The sequence below is a fragment of the Colossoma macropomum genome, unplaced genomic scaffold, assembly GCF_904425465.1.
Source record: "Colossoma macropomum unplaced genomic scaffold, Colossoma_macropomum, whole genome shotgun sequence".
NCBI classification, from domain to species: Eukaryota; Metazoa; Chordata; class Actinopteri; order Characiformes; family Serrasalmidae; genus Colossoma; species Colossoma macropomum.
The window spans coordinates 34,977,767-35,004,129 of NW_023494802.1; the positions used below are offsets into that span (position 1 = coordinate 34,977,767).

Sequence of the window (26,363 nt, forward strand, 5' to 3'; positions counted from 1 at the left end):
TAAAATATGTACAATTTTAAAGGGAAAACCAGAATTTAATAAGTTACATGTGGTAGAAAAATTTGTTATCTTACTGGGTGAAAGGGTTGGGCTTAGAGTGACCTTCTGGCAGGCCAAATCAAATGTCTTCACAAGCCAACTTTAGGTATGAAATAATTCATTTATATAATAAAATCTGTACTCTAAATCTCATCTCATGCAACGGCGGTGATGAAATGAGTGATGCTAAAACCATTTTGATGTATATTCACATTTTAATGGTCATACTTTCCATTATCAATATAGCCCTGTTTAACAGTGAAAAGAAGTGCAACATATAGAAGTATATGTAATATTCAAGAGATTTTTGAGGTCTGTAATTCCAAAAGTTGCAAACAACAAAGATTACTGTAAAGTACACCAGTTCCATTGCCACACAGGGAGGCACTTCAGCCTGTCTCATGCAAAAGCAGTTAGAAAAAGCCCTGATAACGGACAGGACAGCCAGGCTCGCAGAATTTCACAGTACGCAGAGCACGAGGACACAGCTTGACTGGCATACTTTTGCGATATTTGGCACAAATGTGATCATATCCTGTACAGCAGAGAGTGACAGCCACATTTGAAAGTGCTAGGACTACATCTACAACCCAAAACGAAAACAGTTTCGGAAACTGCTTCTCCATACAAAAATAAGCTATTTTCACTGCTATTAGGCTGAGCAGGCAGTTTGTAGCAACGACAAAAATAATATTACAACAAGCAACATCAACAAAAAAAAAAAGTTTGTGATTTTTAAAAAAGGCTTTCAGTTGTCAGTCTATAAAAACATTTGCACCGCCTTCCAGCACTGCAAAAAATACACCCCAAAAGATCATGATCATAATTCCTTGAAAAAACAAACAAACAAACAAAAAGAAAACCCCCCCAAAAAACCACATCACTGAAGTTCACAGTTCCATTGTGCACGAAAGTCATCATAGTGTTGCAAGATACAGAAAAACAAAGTGCCCTGTCTGAGGAAGAAAAAAAAAAGAGGAGGAAATGTAATGGTCACCAGTAGACTGTGATTTGTGCTTGTAATATCAATGCATTCCTCTCACAATACAATGGTACCTTTACTACTAAGGATCAAACCCACAAGTATTGAACAACATTGGACTGATCTCAGCTTATGAAGAAAAAAAGATATCAAAACATGCCCTCAAAAGTAAAAAGCAGATCGGACCCTCGCTCTCCCCATTTTGGAAGCCTGCGCCAGTGCTCTCCTCCGTGTGCTTTGCTGTGAAATTCAACCCCTACCGAGAGGCACTGCAAAGTGCTTTTTTTATGCACATTTGTGTATTCCAACACTTCCCGCAGCCCTAAAAAACCCATGTTTCCAGGCTTTCACGCCTCCGCCGGTGACTTTTCTGCTGTGTTTTGGAGCACCTCGTCAATCCTGTCATCTTCTATGACAACTGAAAGAAAAGAAAGGGGGGGGGGGGAAGAAAGCATGGGTCAAATTCTGCGAGATGAACTCTGGGACTGAACTGAACTTGGCGAGGCGAGGTCAGCCAGGTGTGATGTGACGTGACGTGACGGACTGGAGATGAAGCACTCTGGGCTGTGAAGGACACACCTGGTTCCACACACTGGCTCCTCGTGACTGGCAAGCAGCCCACTGCAAACCCACCATCATCACTGGTGGCACTTGGAGACCCATGTGCGCCTGTGTTATGCAATCCATCAAACCTCAACGCATATCCAGCCCAGACATTGCACGAACAGTGAGGGTGGTGGGGTGGTGATGAGGGGTGGGGGTTTGGGGAGGATCCTACTACCATGGCTGGGAAAAAAGACACGTTCCACACTCTTTCCTGAATGCGACAGGCACTGTTTTTCCACAGGTAAACAGGACGACTTTCACTAACAGAAAAAGTCACATGCATTCGTACGTGAAGTGTACAAAACATGTTTACAAGCAAACCCATGTGACAATGTGAATATGCATTATGAATGAATTGCACTTGTGAAAAAATGTTTTTGCTGTAGGGGACAGTTAAACACACGCATTTCAACATTCAGCTCAAGACACAAAAGAGGCTGGAATTGGCTCATTTTTCGAATTGTCCGTTCCACCTTAAATGGTGCCGTTCCATTCTTGCCTTACATACATGCCAGAGGCGCCCGAATGTAACTGCTGCACCATTTAAGGTGGAACGGACAATTAGAAGATGGAGCCAACTTCATCTTAATAAATGAGAAAAAAAATCGACTGGTATTACCAACTCAAAGTGTTTTTTTTTATTATTTTTAAAAGAGCTGAAAGTCATCTCACCTCGCTTGCTCCTTCCAATCTGGCCAAGTTTAGGTGGCCTTTTGTTCTGCCCAGTACCGAAGAAGTTGTTGGTGTTCTGCAGTCGACAGGTGAGCGAGATTTGCTCTTCATCTCCATCGTTTCCATAATGAGTGAGGTTTTCTTCGTAAGGCAACACTTCGGACATGTTATCTCCCTCTTTCCCTCTCTCCTTTCTGTCAGCAATGAATCGATGACCAACGAAGGAGCGGACAAACGGCGCTGTGAAAAAAACAACAAAACAAGCGGACGAGCTCAGTCGGACTTAGCCTGGAGCTAACTGAAGGTCCTCAGCGGTGTTTTCTGTCAGAGGAGGTTCTGTAGATTCCTACTTTGGTAACTTAGGTCAGGTTCGAGGTGGTTTCGCCTTGGTTCACGATATTCGGAAGTTACGAGTGGGATAAAAGGTGGAAAAAAACGGAGAAATGTAGAAGAGGAGAGAGAGCGAAAAAGCCCAAATACGTCACTCACTCAGGCAGAGTTGGTGGTGCACGCGCTGCAGCTCTGCCCGCTTCACTTCGCTGTGCAGCCTGCAGCCCCTGTTCTTCCACAGGGAGCGTCCCACGTTAAATAAGAGTTAGTGCAGACTCGGTGTAAGACACTGAACGCTCAGATATCCGGACATACATGCATCTGTCAGCAGTGGGAAAAAGTGTTGCGAAGTGCTGTGACTATTTTTTAATAAGGCGTGGCCACGAGTTAATATACTGAGGCCACGAATTACCATATTGAGGCCACAGATTACTATATGTAATTTGTGGCCTCAATGTAGTATTTCTTGGTCTCAGTACATCTCATAGCCTCAATATATTAATTAGTGGCCTCAATATAGTAATTGATGGCCTCAATATATTCATCTGTGAACTCAGTATATTCATATGTGGCCTCATTATATTAAGTTGTGGCCTCAGTATAGCAATGTGTGGCTTCAATATAGTAATTTATGGCCTCAAAGTAGTATTTCATGGTCTCAGTACAGTATCCCTTGGCCTCAATATAGTAATTTGTGGCCTCACTATATTAATTTGTGGCCTCAATATATTAATTTGTAATTTGCGTTAATATTGCAATTTGTAGCCTCAGTATAGTAATTTGTGGTTTCAATATAGTAATTTATGGCATCAAAGTAGTATTTCATGGACTCAGTACAGTATCCCTTGGCCTCAATATAGTAATTTGTGGCCTCAGTATAGTAATTTGTGGCCTCAATGTGGTATTTTGTGGCCTCAGTATAGCAATTTGCGGCCTCAGTATATACATTTGTGGCCTTAAAATAGTAATTTGTAGCCTAAATATAGTATCTCATGGCTTCATTATATTAAGTTGTGTGCAGTCTTTAGTGGCCTTAGCATAGCAATTTATGGCCTCAATATAATAATTTGTGGCCTCAGTATAGCAATTTGTGGCCCCAACATATTAATCTGTGGCCTTAGTAAAGCAATTTGTGGCCTCAGTATAGCAATTTGTGGCCTCAATATATTAATGTGTGGCCTTAGTATAGCAATTTGTAGCCTCAGTATAGCAATTTGTGGTCTTAAAATAGTATCTTGTGTCTTCATTATAATAAGTTGTGGCCTCAATGAAGTCTTCCATGGCCTCAGTATATTAATTTGTGGCCTCAATATAGTCATCTGTGGCTATACTGTAAATTGTACCCTCAATATAGTAATTTGTGGCCACGCCTTATGAAAATTAATTAGTATGTGCAACTTATAAATTGCAACTTGTATTCAAATCATAGATGCTTTTTCAATTCAAATCTAAATCTACCCTACTTCAGCTCTCACTGAATCTCTATAAAGGAATTAGTATTTTCTAAAATATAATACAGTAGAGTTATACAGTAATATTAACACCGTTTAGGAAACATCATTTACATTCGAAGCTTCTTTTTTTTCAAATATGAACTCAAGTATAGGAAAAGTGAGTCTGGAAGCTCAGCTTGTATTTTCATGTCACCTTGTTTAATTTCCACGAAGGGACTGAGTTTACACTGGAGCAACTCATGAGGGAATACCTCAGGTTTTCTGCAATACGTCAAGAATGATGAAGATGAGGTGAGACTGATCTCATTTAAACATATTTTGGTGCACGTATGTCATTTTTTGTTAACAAATCCGTTTCAAATGACATAATCAGGACTGATTTTGCACCATATTGCGCCACAAATTCATGATCTGATCATAGTGAGATAATAGGCGGAGAGCGCCCTCTTCTGGTCACCGTCAGTATTTCATATTCTTTCATAGGCACCATTCCCACGAACACAAGGCCTGTACTTATCAAAAATACAATGTTATAAAGACTAAGGTCTGTTTTATCAAAAGTAGGTCATTTTACTGAAGAATGCTGAAATATCATCTTTAGACTGTGGCAGTTTCTCCATATACAACACAGAGCTTATTTTGGTGCATATTGTAGGCCTGTTGAAGCACTTTTCATGCTGTACTGCCTCATGAAAATGACAGCACATCCAGAATACAAGTTTTTATTTTTTGGTTCCAAAAACAGTACATTTTACTTAGCATTGATCAGATACCTTACAGAATATCATGAGGGGGAATAAACTTTATTCATGAAAAATGAGGTAAATAATTCCACACTTCTTTAAAGAAAAGCATACAAGCATCAATTTAAAGAGGATAAATAAAGATATTACTGTATATTGTGCATATAGTAAACCTGCTCCATACAAATATACATTCATTTAACATCTTGTCATGTGCTGCACAATCATGTTCACTTTTATCTAACATATCTTGAAACCATAAATGCAAACGTTACAGTAAATTCTATTTGGGTAGGCACATCTGATGATTACATCAGCCACACACATTTTTAGTGCCCCTGCTTAACCAAGATTTTTGCATCTTCATTACTGAGGACTCGATTCGGTAAAGACCCTCTTTATCTATGTTAAAGGTGAATTCCACAGATTTTTCAAATTCTGCCTAATTCAGATGGCGTTTAGAGTGATGTGAAATGTGCGTCAGAATTGTTCACAGTGATTTTGACAGGAACCAGACGTCTGTTTTAATGCCTCTAAAAGCTCCCTCACAGAGAGCTACTACATGAAATAGTTAAGAATATGCATTTTGAAAAGGTTTTGGGCTAAATCTTTTTTTTATTATTTACTCGTGGCAGAGAGGCACACGCAAAATGTTGTTACTCAAAAACACATGTGGGTTCACTAGTTGTTTTGGATTGTAAATAAAATGGCTATATTTGTGTTGCAGGCTTCACAACCCCTGGTTCCCATCACCACCACTGTACAGAAATCGAAGTAAGTTTCTCTACAGTGAACCATTTCACATCAAAACACTCTGCATACTGCAGGCATGCTGAAATTGTTTTAATGCTAAAAGAGTATTGTCTTAAATGAATGACAGATCCAGAACATAACTTTTTATTTTTAGTTTAAAAAACATTACATTTTGCTTAGTATGGATCAAATAACTAAGGCAACATTTCACATCACACCACTCTGAATGACTAACATCGCAACAAGTGAATTACTGAAATTCTGCAAAAGTGGAATTCCCCTTTAACCGTGAGATCAAAAAGCCTTTGTGATGCCCACAAAGATATGATGAATCATTTTCAGAAGTGTGTTCACACAAAAATAGGCTTCAGCAGTGGTTCCTAGCTCTGGTCCTGTAGCAGCCCTGTGCTGTGTACAACCAAACACAAACATGAAATGAACGTTTGGTTGGTGTGCCTTAGGTGTGTTTGATTGTCAGGACAATCTAGAATGTTCTCCACCATTCACACTGTTCTATAATGCTCTCTCCGCATATACCTCTGAAGTCTGCATCATGCCCATATTAGGTCTAAGCAGTTCTTCTCTATGGAAAATCAATGTTTCAAAAAACACCGCCATCACACCCTCATTAACAAAAGTATTCAAAAACCAGATGTTTTGCCGTGCAGACATTCCTCCTCTGAATTTCAATGGATCCTCTGAATTCTGAGGTTGTTTAGCTCGCTACCTGCAAGCTAACACTGCTGCATACTGAATTGACATCATAACACTGGCAACATCACTAAAATAAAAACCTGCAAGCTTTGACATGTAGTAGTTAAGCTGCTTTGGCAGTGGTAGGCTACAGTTTGAGTAGCTGGTGTTGAAGTTTAATAGCAGACTGATGTGGCAGGTTTATATTTGACTCCTTTTCATTCACATGACCCACTGACATTTGGGGATCAAATGTACACAGACAATATTGGCTTTGGAACATTTATGTCTACCACAGGCACGAAAGCAGGGATATTAAAAAAATGGCATTCATTGTTTTCCATAGAGGAAACCTGCTTAGAACCAGACTTTCCTTTATAGGCTTGACACCAAAAACAAAATGGAGACATGAATTCAGAGGTCTATTCACTCTGGTTCATTTGGCTCGTCAGTTCTTTTTCTTGATATTCTAAAGACGACAGCTTTAGAATTTTGGTGTTTGTAGCAGAACGTTTGGTCGGTGTTCTTTGGCATTTAGAGCCGAAAAACACTTGAATATGCAGAGCAGGGCTACTCTGCGGGAACCACTGGGCTGCATGCTGTTCTCCTACTTTTAATGTAATTGCTAGGGCTGCACAATATATCATTTGTTAATTATTATTGGCCTTTACATCGCAGAAGGGTACAATATGCAAACAAGCCCTCTAATCATCTATAGAAAGATTTGTTTTCATTGTGTGCAACGAGCATCATGACCAACTAAGATTAAATATTTAAAAATTGAACAAAATTATTTAGTTGTTGGATATTGTGATTGCCTTGATTCATTACAACTCCCTCATGAACTCATCTGTAATTTGTCGGATGGTTCATTTTGCATATTCCAACCTCCTGCAGAATCAGTCCAGTAAAGGTCAATGTTATGACAACGATTAAAAAACATTGTTCGATGAATACAGATATCTTGTGCAGCTCTAATAAGTGCTACTAGATCTATTATGATCGAGAGGCTATTAGCTGTTGTACAGAGGCACGATCCTATCTATGCTAGCTCTGCATATGGGGCACTTCTTCGGCTTGGGCAGCGTACGGTAGCACTGGTCACAAGAGCATACATGACCACACTCAAGGAAGACGCAAGACCTCTCTCGGCTTAGGCAGATGGTGCAGGCGCTCGGGGATACGGCCGCCTCGTCCAGGTTCAACTCCTGCACACGCTTCCTCTGCTGCTCCTTAAACTCTTCCAGCACGCTGCGTTCCTTCCTCCGCTCCCTCCGCCAGATGTAGTGCCTCCACAGCATGTAGAGCAGCGTGGCGCACGCTGCCAGCCCCACAAGCAGCGTGAGAGCCTTCCACAGTCGCAGGCTGCCCTCCTGCTTCCCCAGCAGTGTTTCATAGTCCAATCGGCTCAAGAAGTAGCGCAAACCCTGCATGTTCAGACAGAAACATTTGTACCTGGATACAAACTGGATATGGGAATGGCCAAAACTGCAATTAGCTGCAAGGTGCTGGAAGTGGGTATGTTTATAATTTTAGGCTTTACCAGATGACTTACAGCAGCGCACACACACACACACACCCTTATTTATACAAAAACAGCAACAATGATGTGCTCATTCCCACAGCACACATTTATAGTACATAAATTATTTTTCATTTCTGTATGATTTAAACTGCAGTAAACATCCCTGCTAAAATTCTGACTTTAGTTAACTAGCGTTAATTTGCAAGTGGTGTCAGAAGTATTTAGAGGGGAATAAATATTCATGTCACACAGAGCTAGAGGTTTTTTTTTTTATTTTTAAATTTTTTTATTTTTAACTGCAGCCTGAGTCACTTTGAGGCAAGCTTAAGTTAATGTTAAGTAAGAAGGAGAAGCCGTGCAGTAAAGCTAGCATTACAGCAAGTAGCAGAGAGAACCAGACAGCCTCAACAACCCCACAGTCCAAACTATTGGGGTGTGCGCCCACATAATTTTTTTAAACGTGAACCCCAGTTTCCCAACACACTGAATTGATTTCAGAAAATTATTCTAAGGCATTTTATTTTTTCATTGTGTTGATGCTTAGTTCAGGAAGAGACCGTCAGTTTTATCATTGGCAGCCAAGCAAGTTGAGATAGCGAAGCTGAAAGTGAAGGAAGAACCATTCCATATGTGAGGCAAGGCTGGAGGCAAATACAGCCTTCAATAAACTCAAACTGCTTTGTCTTCTTCTATAGCGTAAAACGCTACAATATTTACAATTTATGATTGTTGCCTTTTACACAATGCCATCTTTTCCATCACCGATGTTATCCGATTACATCACCCTATCACCCAGGCTCAATTTACATCACATTATAATAATGTATTTGTATTCAAGGACATCCCTACCTGCTTGGGGGGCTGCAGCCGCACCAGGTTGTTGTCCAGCACCAGCTCGCCCACACCTGTCATGCTGGCCCCCAGCCGCAGCATCTCTTCTGTCTCCCTGATGCCCTGCGGCCGTTCGCCGCTGATGAAGTGGCCAATGACATTGCTCAGGGACTGCACGGTTGGGTGGAAGTTCTCATAGGTTGTATCCAGGTCTAGCTCAGCTGCGTCCAGTGGACGAACAACGCGCACGGTCGCTGTGACGCTGTCATCATGGGAGGCCAGGTCAAAGGGCACAGTGTTGGTGCGCTGGTGGATAACCTTTTCACAGTCATTCCTGAAAAAGTTTGCAACATCTGTCATTGTAATTAAGAGTTACAATTAGGCCTGACTATAATCTTAGCTTTCTGTAAAAGTAAAACTTTAGTCCAGTTGTACAGTATATTTGTGGTGTCATCCCACTTGCATAACGTCATAATCAAATCTCTTGCATAACATCATAATACTATAACAAATATTTACCAGAGATGAGTTGTTCGATTCCAGACCATCTTCTTTTCTTTTAGTGTGAGTCTCTCAATGACTCCTTTGCAGTTGTCCACAAACTGGCTGTTCAAAGTTTCTTTCACAGACCGCACCACTCCTAGAAACAGAAACATGCACAGCAGTGTTAGCTTTCCTACTGCACAAAAGAGAGTTTTTTATTTTAAAATTCAGGGTGTTGTAAGGCAAAGTAGTATACTATAAATGGTATATATGATTTTTTTTTTTTAATATATTTTCATTTTATCCATGTCTCAAAGCCAAGGATGGATCCCTCCTAGGGTGTATTTCTCTAACTGAGGGCTGTCCCGTGTTGTAAGATCCTTCATTATTAAATAAAATGGCTATACACATGTTATCAATTCCTAATTCCTAACACCACCACTCTGAATAACTCTGTTAACTCAACCATTGAGTTTTGCAGAATTTTTCTGTTATATCTCATGGTTGTTTAGCTCTTGATTGATTTTGCTTAGAACCCATTTTGGTAGTCCAGTCAACTCCAGAAATACTGGCACCCCTCATGAAAGTCACCAAAAACATGGAACAAATATAGGTAATACATCCAATGATTCTTCTTTTCCACATATGTTCGGAAATTGTTAACTATTAATTCAATAAAGATAATTCTTGAAAAGGAGTTGTTGTGTCTTCGCAATAGTTAATTCTGTCAAAAACATATGTGGCAAAATTATTGGCACCCTTGAAGAATACTATAAATAATACCAAAGGAATGTGTTTCCTTGGGGAAAAACGTTTCTTGATATTGCTTTTGGTGTCTAGGAACTTCACTGTTGTCTATGACCTTTTCTTGTTACACCATTGCATAAATATGAGGTAACAACACAGGTAAAATCCCCTTGTCATCCACCAACATAGGCAAAACACAAGAGTTTTCAGCTAAAAATGGGAAAAAAGCTGTTGAGCTGCATAGATTGGGGAATGGCTACCAAAAAACATGTCAGCAGTTGAAATTACCAGTAAGCACAATTAGGGCCATAGTAAAGAAGTTTCAAAAGCAGGGAACAGTTAAAAATTGCCATGAAGGGGACGTATCCGCACAATGCCCCCATACACAGTGAGAAGAATGCTAAGAGAGGCAAAGAGAAGCCCAGAGTTCACAGTTTCACAACTGCAAAGTTTAGTTGCAGCTTGAGGTTTCACTGTTTCAAAATTAACAGTGAGACGCCACCTCCATGACCAGGAGCTTTCTGGACAAGTTCCACGAAAGAAGACCTTCCTGAGACACACAAATCCAAGCATCTGAACTATGCCAAGCAACATTGGAATTACAACTGGAATTGTGTGTTGTGGTCCCATGAGACAAAAAATTGAGCTTTCTGGCCACACGCAACATCATCATGTTTGGCGAAAAAAAGGGGACAGAGTACAAAGAACAGTTCCTCATACCCACAGTAAAATATGGTGGTGGCTCGCTTTGGCAGTGTTTTGCTGCCAGTGGTCCAGGGGCTCTTGTTAAGGTCAGTGGCACAATGAATTCCATTCAATACCAAAACCATTTCACATTTTAGCTGAAAATCTGGTTGCTTCTGCCAGTAGGCTGAAACTGGGCTGTGCTTGGGTCTTCCAACGAGACAATGACCCAAAGCACACGTCAAAACTGACAAAGACATAGCTGCAGCAAAACAAAAATCAAGGTTTTGCAATAGTCCTCTCAGTCCCCAGACTCCAACCCAAATGAAAATCTGTGGTCTCAACTGAAGAGGGCAGTACACACTAGGCTAATTTGAGGGGGGCACATTAGGCAATGCAACATTATTTCATGATAGTCTTGAGAAAGTTTTGGATAAAACGTGATTTTTAAAATGCATGCAGCATGAAGAAGTACATGCAGGGCAAAAATATTAACCAAAGAAAACATTTATTCCCCCAGACTGTTATCAACATTACATATAAAAACTCGGATGACATGTTTAGGTTCATTGGTGGTTTTGGACAGTAAATAAAACAGCCATATTTGTGTTGTATACATGGTCAGTACGTTTCTCTACAATGAACTATTTCACATCAAACCACTCTGAATGACTTTACATCTCAACAATCACACAGGCAGTACTGAATAAGCGGACTGCAGTGCTGCAACACTACTCAACATGTGTTTTGGAAAACAGAAAACAGAAATGCAACTCCATTTATTCCAAACAACACAAACCTCATGTCATACCTTCAATAACAGCATATGGGATGCATTTTCCTGGAGCTTCAGCCAGAATGCTTTTCAGATCTTGATCTAATGATATTTTCTGGGCTTCCTGTTAAATACAGTTTTAATTAGATGACATTTGCAGGAGTACAGTTAACTTACAAAAATACAAATAAACATCTATTTACTTACTTTTAGCCTAGCAACATGCCCTGCCTTCTTCTTGTAGATAGAGTAAAGGACAGCAGTGAGGGCTGAGCTGGTGGCTAACAGCACAATCTGGGCTGTGGAGGGCTTCCCACCACTTGAGTCCATTTTTATGTGGGTGGAAACCTTTATGTGGGAAGGAAGACTTTAATGAACAAAACTTGCCCCTACATAGATGTTTCAGCACACAAATATACTAAGAATTAACAATAACTAACCTACCAAAGTTATGGACTCGAAACCTCTGAAGGGTCACACAACTTAGTCAGAGGAACATTCCATCTCATAGCAAGCCAGCAAACTTATATACTAGCACAAGCTAACGAGGTTGAAGTTGTCTTTCTATTCGCCACCTTCTGGTTCGAATTTTCCCGTTCCACCTTAAATAGTACAGCAAATTCGAATAAGTTGCTGGCGAATAAGACGCTGACTTCAGCTTCGTCACAAGCTACTTTACAACTGAGTGCAAAGATAATCAAGTGTGACTATCAACAAATGAGGAACATAAAAACCAACCTTTTTACAATCAAGGCTGCTAAACAGAGTTTGTGTGACTAGCCAGCATAGCTTAACCAGCTATAGTTAACCTAGCTAACCTAACTTAGGTACCTAACTACGTGCCAGGCCAGCAACTGTTTACACTTAGAAAGGACTGCAGTAACTTTTCCCAGAAAAGTGAGAAGTGACTATACTGGCTATAAGGCAGAACAACGCGCAGACAGACTTTATTAATCTTTTAAACCAAGAAAAAGAACTAATGAAGAAAGGTAAACAACTCCAGTACCGGATCCGCCGCTTCTTCAGTGGTGCTCAACGGGCTGCGCGCTGACTTCTGTGCTTTTAGCGCCACTTGCTGGAATGGAGGGTGCGGCGTTCATACAGCCACAAACAGCTGCAGCTGTCGAATATTTTTCATTCTCGTATGTTTTACCGATGACGTTCTCGAATATTCGAATGATCTGTAAAAATAAGAAAGGATTTTAATTTTAAATTTCCATTTAATGGGAAACTGACTTCCCTCGGTGTTTTAAATAAATAAGTTTGAAGCAATGATTAAATTAAATTAAACATGGTTGAAGTTTTAAGATGTACCATTAAAGCAAAATAAAGAAATATCATTTTTTCAAATAGTAATACACACACACACACGTACACACACACACACACACACACACACACACACACAAAACCTAAGCTGCTTATCCGATTGCTGTAAGGCGACAGCGCTACCCACTGTGCCACTGTGCTTCCCAACAATAATAATAATAATAATAATAATAATAAATATTATCATTAGTATTATTACTTTTACTATTAACAATTATTAACAATATTTTTTTCTCACCATCCTTAACACTAGCACAGTGTTCACCCTGTCACAGATACAGAGGCAAACAGTTTTATGATTTTTATATTCATGGAAGAATCATGTAATTTACTTTTGAAAAACTGACATTCCAGCTAGTTAAATATGATATATTTCACCCTGTCACATTCCTCTCCAACTCAAATTCAGTGGGATGTGGTTGTACTTCTCAGTGTAATTTGGAACACAAATAAATAGAGATAGTGAGGTGGAAATATCTGATTTTTGGAAAGAACAATATGTAATTCAAACATAGAGGTCAAAAAAACAACAAACATTTTTCACATTAAGTCCATTTCTTGGTCTTGGGGAATATCTTCATATCTTCAAGACTTCAGTGTCCATATCAAAGCTTATAAACAGAAAAAAGCTAAAACAGAACAGAAACCTGGGTTATACTGTAGATGGTAGTCTTGAGTCACGTAGCTGGAGTAGAACAACTTCTGAAACTCATGGCTTCAGACCAAAACACCACTGCTTGATGAGAATCTGTGCAAAAACACAGTGAATCGCTGAAAGGGTCAGTGTTCATGCAGGCCTGCTGATGTGCCGTACGTGCCGCCCTAGATGAACTCCATCTCAAGCTACAGCTAACAAATTCAAGCGGCGAGGTCACGGACTAATAAATCTTCACTCAGCGGGCAGACTATGGCGCTGCACTGGCCAGGCACTCTGTGTGACCCCTGTTTGCATGATAAACGCTCTTATGTAGGCTGCACAAGGCAGCCAGCAGGTTGTATAGATGGTCCTGAGAGCACAGAGTGGAAGGGTATATCTTTCATCACAGACAAGCCATGCATAAGGAAAGCTCTGCTGCACTGCTACTCCAGTTTCAGCCCCAAAATAACAGATCTAGCCAGCAGTCATCTGTTCTGTGAAAGCAGGGTTTGGGGTTTTAATAACCTCAATATGAGACAGGGATTAGAATGACGTCCTGCTGCTGTGTCAGCTTCTTTGTACAAAAAATAAAAACCAGTAGTAATGTGGTAATGTTGAGGGTTATTCCCAAAAATGAGGAGATTAATCAGTCAAATGACCCTAATGTGTGGTATCTATATATACTAAGACCTACTCTTATTACTACTCTGACATAGACTGAAAAAATATTTGATATTTCATATTAAATGTGGTTCAAGTGAGGATATCACACAGCAGTCTTCTAACTGCATGCCAAGAGAAAATGTTTATTTCATGACAGATTTCACAGATTATATGATAAAAAATGATTTTGATGATACTGAGAAGGACCAGTCATGCAGAAAGCATTAAGGCCACCGCACACCAGATGTGCCACACTGTGCAGCATTCTGTAGCGCCACAGAACTATACCTCATAGAATTCATCACAGAGAGCGCTGACACACTTCATAAACGTCAAGCTCAAGTTCATTTTACACTCTACTTGTATAGATTTTAATGGATAAACACTTTCAATATCAACAGGGAATTGATCAAGTTTAGTGTCAGCTGTTTTTTGAGCAAAAAGATTTGAGGTAAAAAAAAATACCAGGCTAGTAGCATTAGGTGAGCTAACAGATGATTAGCATGTGTCTGTTGAGTGTAAGTGTCTCCTGGCGTAAATTTCAAGCCATATGTCACCTACCATCAATTTCTGTGGTTTCTTTCTTAATGTAGTGCTCTGAGAAATCAAGCAGTTCTGGGACACATGCAGTGTATGATGGTCTTAAGGCCTTATGTCTTTGTATAGATCAGGGGTCCTGTAGGTGTCTGGTGTCCAGCATCGCTTTGTTCCACTCCTAAAACACACCCACTAAACCCAGCAATTAACAAGTGAGTTGAATCAGATGTGCCAGAGCAGGAAAATCACCAAACTGTGCTGAATACCAGCCCTCCAGGGACATACTGTTCGGCCCTGCTATAGACAGAAATTTTAGCAATCCACAATCCAGAGAGGAGGGCAGTTCATACTGGGTCAGACGGGACAGGTGCAGGGCCAGCGATTTGGACTGGCTGAATGGGGGCACTGAGGAGTCTGCTGAGGAGCCATCCTAAAAGCTGGCACTGGAGCAGCTTTGGGAGGCAGCGCAGGAAGAGCAGTGCTAAAAGCCAGGACTGAAGCAGCTTGGGAAGCCGGCAAAGGAGCCGCACAGGAAATCAGCCCCGAAGGAGAAGCAGCTTGGGAAAATGGCACTGAATCAGGACAAGGACTCAGTATAGGAGCTGCCTTGAGAACCAGAACTGGAACAGCCTGGAAGACTGGAACAGGAGCCTTGTGTGGAGCCTGCACTGGAGCACTGCATGGAGCCGCCAGGGCACAGCAGGAACTGGAGCTGCCTGGAGAACCTCTCTCCATAACACTGGCCGGAGCTTTGGAATCCTGTACTGTCGCACTGGAATTCCCTGGAGCTATAGACGATGCAGTGGAACTCAGTGTGGGCTTGCTGGTGCTTTCTGAAGCTCTGGGCGGCGCTGTGGGACCTTGCTCTGCCACCTGGGATACTGTGTCCACTGTGTCCCCATTGCCCCACTTGGCCTGGAGTGATATTGATATAACACTCCCAACCCAAAGAATTCCTGGGAGCCTTCTTATCTCTCTGCACTGGGCAGACTGGAAGAGGCTCCAGAACTTCTCCAAAGAGTGAGCCGCCTCGCTACAGGAGGCCCACACATGAGCCACTCAGTCTCTGGCAGGCCCTCGCAGTAAGTCATGAAGGCAACCTTAACTTCCTCAGACTAGAACGTCTTGCTAAAATAGGCCAGACAGCGGAGACACACACCCATATGGGCCCAACACAACTCTGGGCCCCTGTAGTAAAATGAGGTAAGCCAGCAGTGTAGCTATATAACAGGCTGGGGTCAAAACACAAGCAGACAATAGCAAAGGCAGATCCATACTGACAAAACCAGGAGACAAAGCGAGGGTCAAAATAGAGAACCAATAGAAAAGAAAGCGGCTCAGAAACTAGGAAACACAGAGACTTCACAAACACAGAGGTCAAACAAAGGGGTATATATGAGATAGTTAATGAGTCCAGGGTGACTTGCAGGTGTGCAAGTCGGAAGAACCAGGGAGAATCCAAGTTGAATATCCAAAGGGGGGGAGACCACATGACAATATTGTAACGTCAGTCCCCTTCCCCGAGCGAATGAATCTGATGATTGCAAGTTTGTTGAAAGTGTATTCAAAGAGCACTTAGTCAAAACTCGGTGAAGGGCGTGTCTTCTGAGGATGTAAGTGAATCATCTACTATTATCAACATATCAGTAGAATGTTGATTTGAGACCTAAACATCAAGCTGGCTCTTCTTTTTGAGGCCATGCATGTGGTGTTAATATGTAAAGACCTTTGACGCATGTCAAGGCACTCCTTATTTTAAAATCTATTGAATTATTGTATCAAGCCAAATTATGAATTTTGTAAATTATTAGACCCTATTTCTTAGCTGCAACCAGGCCTGTTTCTGAACATTTTGGGGCCTAAATATAAAAGCCCATTCCTAGCCACTAACATTTTCATGTAAACAACAAGAAGCTTAATAGTTACTGCTGATTTTTTACTGGTGCCTTGGGCCTCTTCTGCCTTTTTTCTCTGTTTCTCAGCTCTAGATGGGCATGTGCTCTTACACTATTGTAGCAATCTCAAACTTGTATACATTTTAATTCGCATTCATTGTGCTTTTCAAAAGGCCCCCTGCGCCTGCCTGAACCATGGTAACCATGGATACATCGCAATTTGTTCCAAATAGCTGCCAAAAGATTTATTTTATTTAAATAAAAAATACATAACTGTGGGAATCCTGGTGGCTCAGAGGACTGAAGTGACTTATACACTCTTCATAGCTAGAAATGGCCCTATATGTCACATATTGAAAAGGTAAAGATAAGGTAAATGGATTTGGCTGTGCAAAATTCAGAGACTGCTCTTCATTTATGTAATTTCCACACAAAAATGCTATATGTTATTCATTTTTCATGGGCAGAAAAATTAAGCAAAGAAAACATATCTTTACCAGAAAATTACACAAATTCCTCAGCCAATAAATATAATAATAAAATTCAGTATTTAATTTGACCCTGCTATGCCTTTCAACAAGAAAAAGACTTGCTTTCAGTTTTTTAAAGAGATCTGCAGAAATATTTTTTCCACAGCTCCAAAGTTCAGTCCTAGAAGTTAGTTGCACTTTCAGCTTCTCACAATCAAAGCAGTCCCGAACACAAGCATGTGGAGGTCTGGACTCCAGGGTTGTCAGTCCATTGTTCTAAGAACTCCAGCAGCTTCTCTGTTTGATTTGCAAATGTTCTTCTTTTTTGTCCTTTTTCTTTTCTCAGCTGTTCTTGACAGCTACACATCCTTTCCCATAGTGTTGAGTTGTCTTCTCACAGTGGAAGGATGAACAGAAACACCTGTGGATTTTTGCAGATCTGAAGCAAGAGTGGAGCTTGATTTTCTCCTCTCTTTCAAAGATGAAAGCTTTTAGTACTGTTTATCTGAAGGGGTCAATTTTGATGGTCCACTAGGTTTTGCACAGTTGTTATGAGTCTCCTCAGAAATATCTCCTGAAAAATTAATAATTTGTACTAAATGGCTGTTTTCAATGGACGTTAAAGGGACCGAAGGGTGGTTTCTGACTTTTGTACAGTACTGTAAATCATGACTGTATCAAAAACCACTACAAACTTTAATAAGTTTCAAACTTCTACAGCATAAACAACTCTTTACCTGACTGGACATGACTGATGACCTGAGCTTCGCACTGAAATCAGCCTAATGAGAATGTGAAACAGCTTTCCAAAACAAAGAGAAAGAGGTGTGACCTTTTCGTGCCTCGCCTTCTGAATGTACGTGTGAGTCAGCGTGAGATGGAGTATGTCTCAAGGCTGCGCCTCAGTCTCAACATTACTCACCTTGTTGAGACAAGCATTAAGTTGCTTGACTCATGGTCTAGAAGCCTGAGTTATTTAGCAGCGAAGAGTCTGAGGTAGAAACGGCTGAGTTTGACTGCTGTCTGAGCCCAGCCGTGCATGGCAGAAGCCAAAAATAGCGGCAGCAGAAAGACGGGGGGGCCTGTGAGCAGGAAGTGCTGGAGGAAGTGCTGGGAAGCAGATGTGGCTGTTTTACTGCTGTGGAGCACAGTGCTACAGGCCTGGAGGGACCACTGCAGTACACCTTATGCCCCCCCACTCCCACAGGCCCTCATCATTATTGGTGATCACTTGAGGTCATCCTTATTGTCCTGAAGAGCTCATTACTTGAACTCTGCTACATTCAGTTAACATAACGTGCCATAAACATGTCATGGCCAATGTCGTATGATGTCAAGAGCTGTGACAGATTTTGTTCAATATCAGTAACTGTGTCATGTTACACTGGCACCATTACCAATAATTGTCATGACAGATGCCATAATGGTTAATGTCATGTCGGCTAACTAGAATACAGTTCTGTCTTTGTGGCATCTGTCATGACAATTAGTGTTAATGGTAACATGACACATTCAGTGGTGATCCGTGGCTATTAAAGCTAGGCCTTCAGTTCTGGCCATTAATATTAAAACTTAGTCCCAAAAACAAGGATAAAAACACCTCTTTGATAATGCTAATTTATGCAAGCACTCCTGTAGGTTTCTAGTAGTATGTTAGCACTAAGCTAAAGACAATTTACATGCCTACTCTAGATCAAACATGGAAATGTGAAACTTCTAAAAGATATTTCTTGTTTTATTTGAAGCAAATGTATCAACATATATTAAGTGAAGTGAAGAATCCTTGCATAGAGCTACCACCACTGTTTTCCATTTCTAATAGCATACTTAAGCACTTCTTGGATGAGATTAGTTTTACATATAGTATGGAGACGCTTGAGAAAGCATTCACTTATGTTCTCTGTGACTAAAATTAAGCAAGGCAAAGCAAGTTTATTTGTATAGCACCATTCATACACTGTGATCATTCAAAGTGCTTTACAAATGAGAAAATACAAAGACAATTGAAATTTAAATTCAAAAAGATGTAGGAGAAAAACAAGAAGCAAGTGTACTCAGAACATTTTAATGCAAATATTACAGAAAAAAATGTTTGATTTTATGTGTCGATGTTGACTGTTGGCTGTGAATTCCCAAGCTAATGACAATGCTAATGATACAGTGCCTTCATTGAAGACAGCATGACAGATGGTTCGGGTAAATTAAATAATGACTAAATTAATTTTTTTATACCTGTTTTCTAAGCTTTTCTGGAGTAAAGGCAGTGTGTAAATTCAATGGCATTACCCCATCTCCTTACACTCTCCTTACACTCTCTTGTCACTGAGGTGGTACCCTCAAGGGTACATCTCGGTACCTTTAGTCCAGGAACATAATTATACCATAATTCAAAAATTTGTGTGGACTCCACACACCCCGTCTCATCTCCAGGCCTTTTAGTTTATTGTTCTGTTTTAAAACATCAGGTAATGAAAAGATACAAATATGTACTTTTCACCTGGAAAAACTTATTTAAGGTACACAATTGGACCTTAAAACCACTGTTCTACCTTTAAGGGAAAATTTACATTGTTTGTACCTTGATGAACAAGAAATGTACCTGCACAGAACCAGTACTTCTAACAGTGTATGAAAACTAATACAGTGCAAATAGTACTTCAGTTACAGCGGCTCCTGTTCACAGTCAGTGATTTATCCAGAAGGCCTAGAGTGACCTCAAGATGTGTCCCACCTATTCTAAATCAAATCATGAATGGTTGATCCCACAGTCAGTCCTTAATTATAATAGTGGTTAATCTGATGTGTTAGGCCTTTAGACCAGCTACTTAGGTCTAACCAATGGGAGAGCTAGTTTGGCTGTATTTACCTAGGTACTATGGAGAAAAAATCCTGATTGTACAGGTTTATTTGGACATTTCAAGAATTTAACCTTTTTCCCCAAGCAAATCTTTTTCATTCCAACAAAGCTGGAGCACACCTCATGTATGGTTGGGTGCAGAAGTTTGGTCAAACAAGCAAGCTTTTTAAAAAAAATTGCATTATGCAAATCTTAATGTACATTAACCATATTTTTTATTGACATAAAAAAAATAGTAATCATGGGATGTGCACAGGTTTGTATACTCTACCAGTTGTATAGTGTCATTAGGCTGCAATTGACTCATTAGGTTTAGGTAGGCAGGTCTAAGATAAGATAAGATAAGATAAGATCCTTTATTAGTCCCACAACGGGGAAGTTCTCAGTGTTACAGCAGTGACGGGATAGCAAGGCACTCAAGAAAAGAAAGAAGTAACAAGAAGTTACTTTATAGACAATATATATAATACTAAAAGTTAAAAATATGATAAAAATATAAACGCTATCCTTCACAAAAAATAACGCTATAAAGCATTATAAATAAATAAATATATAGAATTGTCATTAGAATTTGTGAGCTGATGACAATTACAGAGCATAATAACTTCTACGCATAAAAACCATGGGCTCCTCTGAGCAGTCGGCTAAGTAACTGAAAATGAATCTAATTGATGCCTACAAACCAGGGGAATGCTATGAAAAGATATCAAAGCACTTCCTGCTTGCAATTTCCACTGTCCAAAATATCATTAAGAAAACAGTTAAGGGGAACTGTGAAAGTTGAGGCATGATCTGGAAGAAACCTCATGTAGAACCGCTCAAATGCTGACCAGAAAGCAAAGCAAAAAAATGTCAGCAAAGGAACTGCAGGAAGATTAAGCTTAAGAAGTGGTGGTGCGGCATTCCACTGTGCAGCATTGCTTGTACAAACATGATCAGCATTAAAGAGTCAGAAGGAAACATTACCCACAACCTTATCACAAAGTCAATGTCTTAAGGATGCAAAACAACATCTAGATAAGCCAAAGGCATTTTAGAAACAGATAATGTTGACTTGTGTTAAATAAGTTAAATTTGAACTCATTTGCCACAATCACCAAAGCCAACACCTTGCCAACTGTTAATGATGGAGTGGATCTATTATGCTTTGGGGTTGTATGGCAGCCAGTGGCACAGGAAATATTGCATGGGTAGATAAAAGAAAGGATTTTACTAAATATCTGCAAATTTTGGAAGTAAATGTGGCACAGTCTGTCAAGAAATTGTAGGCTGGCCTTTACAACAGGACAATGATCCAAAATATACCTCAAAATCCACTATGAACTATTTTAAGAAATGCAAATTGAAGCTTTTGGAAGCTTTCATAGCCCCCCTGACTTAAACATTATTGCAAATCTCTGGTAGATCATAAACATACTGTATATGCAAGACAGCCTAAAAATATTGCAGAAATACAAACGAATCGTTCCATGACACAGCCTTTCTGTGCATTTGGAGCTGTTGTTATGCACCATTCTATGCCTATTCCACCACTGAGGTCTTCCCTAGGGCTGGATTTATGTCTGGCACATCCCCCCCGACCTTACCGCTTTAGGTGACCCTCACAGGAATTCAGCTCCAAATGGCTTTGCTTTTAAGATCATAGGTACAAATGCACAAAGCATTCATACAAACAAAACATGCATGCACACCAAGTCCCCCCCACCCCTCAGTCTCATACACGCGCAGATGTAGAGGCTGAAATACACGCACTCATGAGAAATCTCCGAATGCTTTCCAGATGGAGTGTGTTTACCTGTGGGCGAGTGAGTAAACAGGAGGTTTACGGACGGGCTCGGATGTTTGTTCATAGCACCGGAGCTTCAGACAGCACAGCTTCTCTCTAAATGTGCATCCGTGTTTGCGCTTCCTCCATTTAGCTTTAATGGCATTATTATGCAGATGCCCTTCACAGAGCAGTGTTAAAAATGATTTTAAGGAGAATGATTAACATCGTCCTCTTAATCATACTAATTGCCTTCCATTTGTAGCTAAACATGCTTTTTAATCCCAGTGCCAGGCTTTTGTGTTTGCCCTGCTTTCAGACCTCTGTCGTGCATAAAATGGATTTTCATATTCCCATCAATCCTGATACAGCCCTCCTAATGCAAAGCATTGACTTTTTTCAGCATTCATTTCTTCAGTTCTTCATCACAGAGCAACAGGAATGCGCCAGGCCTTTTATTTCAGCTAGCGTGTCCTGTAATGGATGCTAAACGCTAAAGGGACAAAGAAGTCTGCATTCATCTTCAAGTTTATTGCCATCTATGTCTCAAGAGCATTCTTTCTCAGAAGACTCCTATAAAAATATGGTTTGCAACATTTACAACAACAGAGAAGAAACAATACCATAGAATCAGAATCAGATTTTTTCCAATGTTGCTGGCAAAAGAAATGAAAGCAATAAGTCTCTTGAGGCTGTGCATTACAGTGATTTTACAATAGCTTATTGCTTTTAGAAAAACTGTGACAAAATACAGTGCTAAATACAATACATGAATGTTCAATAGATATTATTATTAAAAACAAATTGCAATAAACAGTGATTCCGCCGAGCAATGTAGGTTGTTAAATTTAGCCAACCAACATACTAATAGTAATATAATGTACTAACATCAACAAGCAGCACAATGTTTTTCTAGCATTTTATTTTTTCCCTGTGGTCCAGTTATTACATTTGTGTGGCTTTATGTACCACAGACAGTCCTGATTTGTTTGCACATGACCACTTTCCAACCTTTCTGTGGTCCCTTACAATTAAACAGGCTGTTTTGCTACTGTGCCTTTAACACCAATGTAAGACTTTATATAGTGGCTCATTCAAAAAGCAGTCCAGTGAAATAAAAATAGTCAACGCTGTAAAAAGTTGACGCATTAAGCTTAAACTCACAGTCCGTCCTGCAGATGCACAGGTCTGTGTACACATGACTAAGTCTGTATAAAAGTTGGTGTGCAGCAGTGCAGCTAGACATGCTGTGTTTAGGTAGGCCGGAGAGAAAGATGTCACACTGCGGAATTTAGAAAAAAAAGACCACTTGATTAACTGTAACTACTGTTTACATTTGACCTTTGAAAAGTTCCTCGGTGAATGATGTGGAGGCATGTTGGTTTGTCGAGGTAACACTGACAACAGAGAAATATCTTTTCTAACTTCAGCTATTATAGCCTAGCAGCACTTAGTTACCTACTCGAAAAGCCAACACAGACCAGCATAGCTGGTCACCAGCAAAACCAACATAATTGGATGCTGGTATGCTGGTCAGCAGCAGTGAAAGTTAATATGCTGATCATCACAGAATGCCTATGTTGTATTTTTGATGCTGGTGTGCTGGTCAACCAGCATGACCATAAACAGCACCACACCAGTCATAAATCATTTTAGACCAGCATGGAATGGTGCTAGTCTGTGCTGTTTTTATTCCAGCAGAGCCTGCAATTAAGTCAGTGTTTAGTAGATTTACCTGATAAAAGGCCAATGAGGTAGGTGTCCCTAATATACTTCCAGCTCTTTTGACTTCTCAATCAGTGAAGTGTCGCACTATTGTGTTTTATTTTTCTTTGCTAACTTTACTGCAAAACACAAGTGCCTTAACGTGTCACAGACATGACTATGAAGTCTGAGGCTGAGCATGAAGATGTAACTGTAATGCTTTGGACAGCTGTTTTTGTCATGCCAGGCTTAAGCACGCCTTATAATGTCGGCGTGAACTGCTAAACTCCCTGCTGAAAATCCATGCTGGTCTAAGCTGGTTTATTCTGGTCTGGCACTGGTTTAGCTAATCACCTGGCATGATCATGCTAGTTGACCAGCATACCAGCATCCAAAATACAACAAATGCTAGTTTTGCTGGTGACCAGCTATGCTGGTCTATGCTGGTTTTTCTAACAGGGCTGTCACAACTACTTTCTATTAGCATCCTTATAGGATTTGCTGGGATTGTGCTGGGATGGTGTTGTGTTAGCACCAAGGTCTACAACTTTACAACATTTGCTTACAACTGCTGGTGACAGACATTCAAGTAAGATATGTTTTACTTTGTATAGTGATGTTTTCCTGTATTCCACTGTAATAACTGTAATAATGTTCTGTTGATGTTGTAGCCGATATGCAGTGCTGCTGTGAAGTACACTGTGAATGTTTTCTCTGTAATTGACTCCCAATTGGAAGATTTTGACTTCTATTAGCATTGCACAAACTGCAGTGTGTGTTGATGCTAACTGGTGGGATATAAGGTTCCACTACCTGTTAGCTACATTAGCTTTATGTAGAACTAAAGTAACAAACCTGCCTTGACTGACTGATTTCATTTAGAATAAGGGGAAAACTGCATGAGTTAAACTAAGATGTGCTTGATGGGTGGGTACAATGCTAATTATTGTCTTTTGTTGAACAGGTCTCTTGTTTGAGCAGATTCGCACACACTGCATCACATTTGGTTCGGCATTAAGGCAGAACTTTAGCAGTGTGCATAATGCATGTACAAGGTTTATGGAACAATCTGCTGTCTGATGACTAATGAGCTTATTGCTCTTTCTTATGCAATCCCCCTGCCTTCCTGAGAAACCCTCATCCATCCTTAAAGGCGGATCTTCAGAATCAGCCCATGCTCTTGCCTTTTCAGGCAGGAACGGATGTGTTTGTCACGAAACCATCCCCGTTACTTAAAGATATTAAAATCATGTCATCTATGGAGAGTCATAATGCAGCTGGAGCTCTGCCTCCGAGGATTTTCCAGACAAAAGCTGCCAGTGAATAATGAAGTGCTTTGGCATGGGCTTGCATCAGGCTGATTTTCATTTCCGCTCTTTAGAAAACTTCGGGCCCATTTGCATTTGGGGCACGGGCCCTAATGCATATGCAAATGAGGGCGATTCGGTTCAACTATGCGAAAAGTTGTCAAATGCTCAGGTGAGATTGAAGGGATGACGAGGCCGTCATGCGCTGAACCGGCTGTTGGAGCTGGTTTGCTGATTGTAGAGGAAGCTAGTTACATAAGTAGTGTAGACTAAGCTTAATTGGACAATATATCATCTGACAAAAGTGGTGATGCCGAGAGAAAACGAACAATGCAGCCATTCCTTTATGACAGCGAAGGCGTTGTTTGAGTCAAATGGGTCATATGACATAGAAGAGTATGTCTGCTCCGTCTTCAGCAAGGAAGCTTTCTCATTTTTTCATTGCCATCATGATAGATAGAGGACAAACAAGCCCCGGCTGAATGGCTGCTTGGTATTCATTGCGTATATTTGTTTAGCTGCAGGTCACAGGTACTGTAGTTGGCATGGGGCCACCCCTCCGCTTCAGAAGAGGGGCAGGATGTCCGCTGTCATCAGGCCAGGCACTTTCTCTAAACAAGCAGAGACTTTTAGCCAAGGATTAAAAATGGTACAGGGAATAAAACGAGACAATTCCTTGAACAATGTTTCAATGTTTTGCACAGGACGTAATTGAAAACAGAACAAAGTGTATTTGTATATATTTTAAAGGACAAGCTTATTGTTCAGACTTATTATTTAGCAGCAACTGTTACCAAATTTTTACGGTAACTATCAGCAGCATAACAAGTAGCCCCCGGCCCATATACAGAGCCTTAAGTAGGCCGGGCCCCCCTAATTCCGAGACACAAATTGCAAGATAAGTCCAGCAAGGCCTGAAGTATTAGAGCAACATTTTCATAAAAGACATACAAAAACAACCTCGTACCACCCAATGAGCATATTTCAAACTGATTTGAGCAACATTGGATGAAAAGAACAGAACTGGCACCGTGGGCCAATACTGATTCAAACTACTTACACTTTTAAAATCGACACAGATCGAATATCTGATGCATTGATGAATTCACAAGTCAAGACAACTTTATCATCATCTAAGATTCAATCATATCCAGTTTTTAGAGAGATTTGCCCGTTTTGTCCCATTATTATATCAAAAATGGGACAAAACGGGCAAATCTCTCTAAAAACATTAGATCTACTGCAAAACTCAAGAAGCAGTAAAGAAAACCACAATAGTAGCAAAGTGAAATCATGTATGAATAGCTGGAACCTCATTAAAGATGATGCAAACTTTACCGAAACAAGGAATTATTCACCTTTCAGGAAGCATAGGAGTTCAGCTAAGGCTGACGTTCTTTGTTTGTTTTCAGCTTTGGAAATTATAGAAATCAGATCTCCTATGCTTCCTTCCTGAAAGGTGAGTAATTCCTTGTTTTGGTAAAGTGTGCATCATCTTTAATGAGGTTCTAGCTATTCATACATGATTTCACTTTGCTACTATTGTGGTTTTCTTTACTGTTTCTTGAGTTTTGCAGTAGGTCTAATGTTTGTACTTTGTTGGGATGTCGAGTATTTTATAAAGCCTCCTCTTATTAGTAGATCTAGAAAACACGGGTGCACTGCAAAGCAAAGCTTGACTAAAGTAATAGCGCATAGCAATGATTGTTAAATAGTCATTTAAGGGCTCTGCCATGCAAAAAATGATGATAAACACCAAGCTATAGCTCATTTTACACTCTACTCATATAGAGTTAACCTCTTAAATGGCCAAAAGTTTTATTACACACTTCTATAACCTATAAGAATTGCTCAACCAGTTTGCAGTGAAGTCCCTGTTGTT

General features: G+C 40.2%; 2 protein-coding genes across 5 annotated transcripts; both read right to left on the bottom strand.

Moving 5' to 3' along the window:
• Positions 1-234: 234 nt before the first annotated feature.
• On the bottom strand, positions 235-2,938 carry camk2n1b (calcium/calmodulin-dependent protein kinase II inhibitor 1b). Its single transcript, XM_036592230.1, has 3 exons — positions 2,789-2,938; positions 2,300-2,539; positions 235-1,439 (listed from the first exon to the last, which is right to left on the bottom strand). Exons 2-3 carry the CDS (start codon positions 2,463-2,465, stop codon positions 1,369-1,371), a joined length of 237 nt encoding a protein of 78 aa, XP_036448123.1. The 5' UTR covers positions 2,466-2,539; positions 2,789-2,938; the 3' UTR covers positions 235-1,368.
• A 1,853-nt stretch (positions 2,939-4,791) lies between these two features.
• On the bottom strand, positions 4,792-12,368 carry mul1b (mitochondrial E3 ubiquitin protein ligase 1b). Of its 4 annotated transcripts, none has more exons than XM_036591920.1 (7): positions 12,056-12,338; positions 11,762-11,919; positions 11,525-11,665; positions 11,354-11,441; positions 9,148-9,268; positions 8,647-8,962; positions 4,792-7,699 (listed from the first exon to the last, which is right to left on the bottom strand). In XM_036591920.1, the coding sequence occupies exons 3-7, from the start codon at positions 11,645-11,647 to the stop codon at positions 7,286-7,288; spliced, it is 1,062 nt and encodes a 353-aa protein (XP_036447813.1). In that variant the 5' UTR covers positions 11,648-11,665; positions 11,762-11,919; positions 12,056-12,338; the 3' UTR covers positions 4,792-7,285. The 4 variants fall into 4 exon arrangements, with proteins under 4 accessions (XP_036447813.1, XP_036447817.1, XP_036447814.1 ...); XM_036591924.1 differs by having other exon boundaries at positions 11,758-11,919; XM_036591921.1 differs by lacking the exon at positions 11,762-11,919 and having other exon boundaries at positions 12,324-12,368.
• Between the last annotated feature and the right edge of the window lie 13,995 nt (positions 12,369-26,363).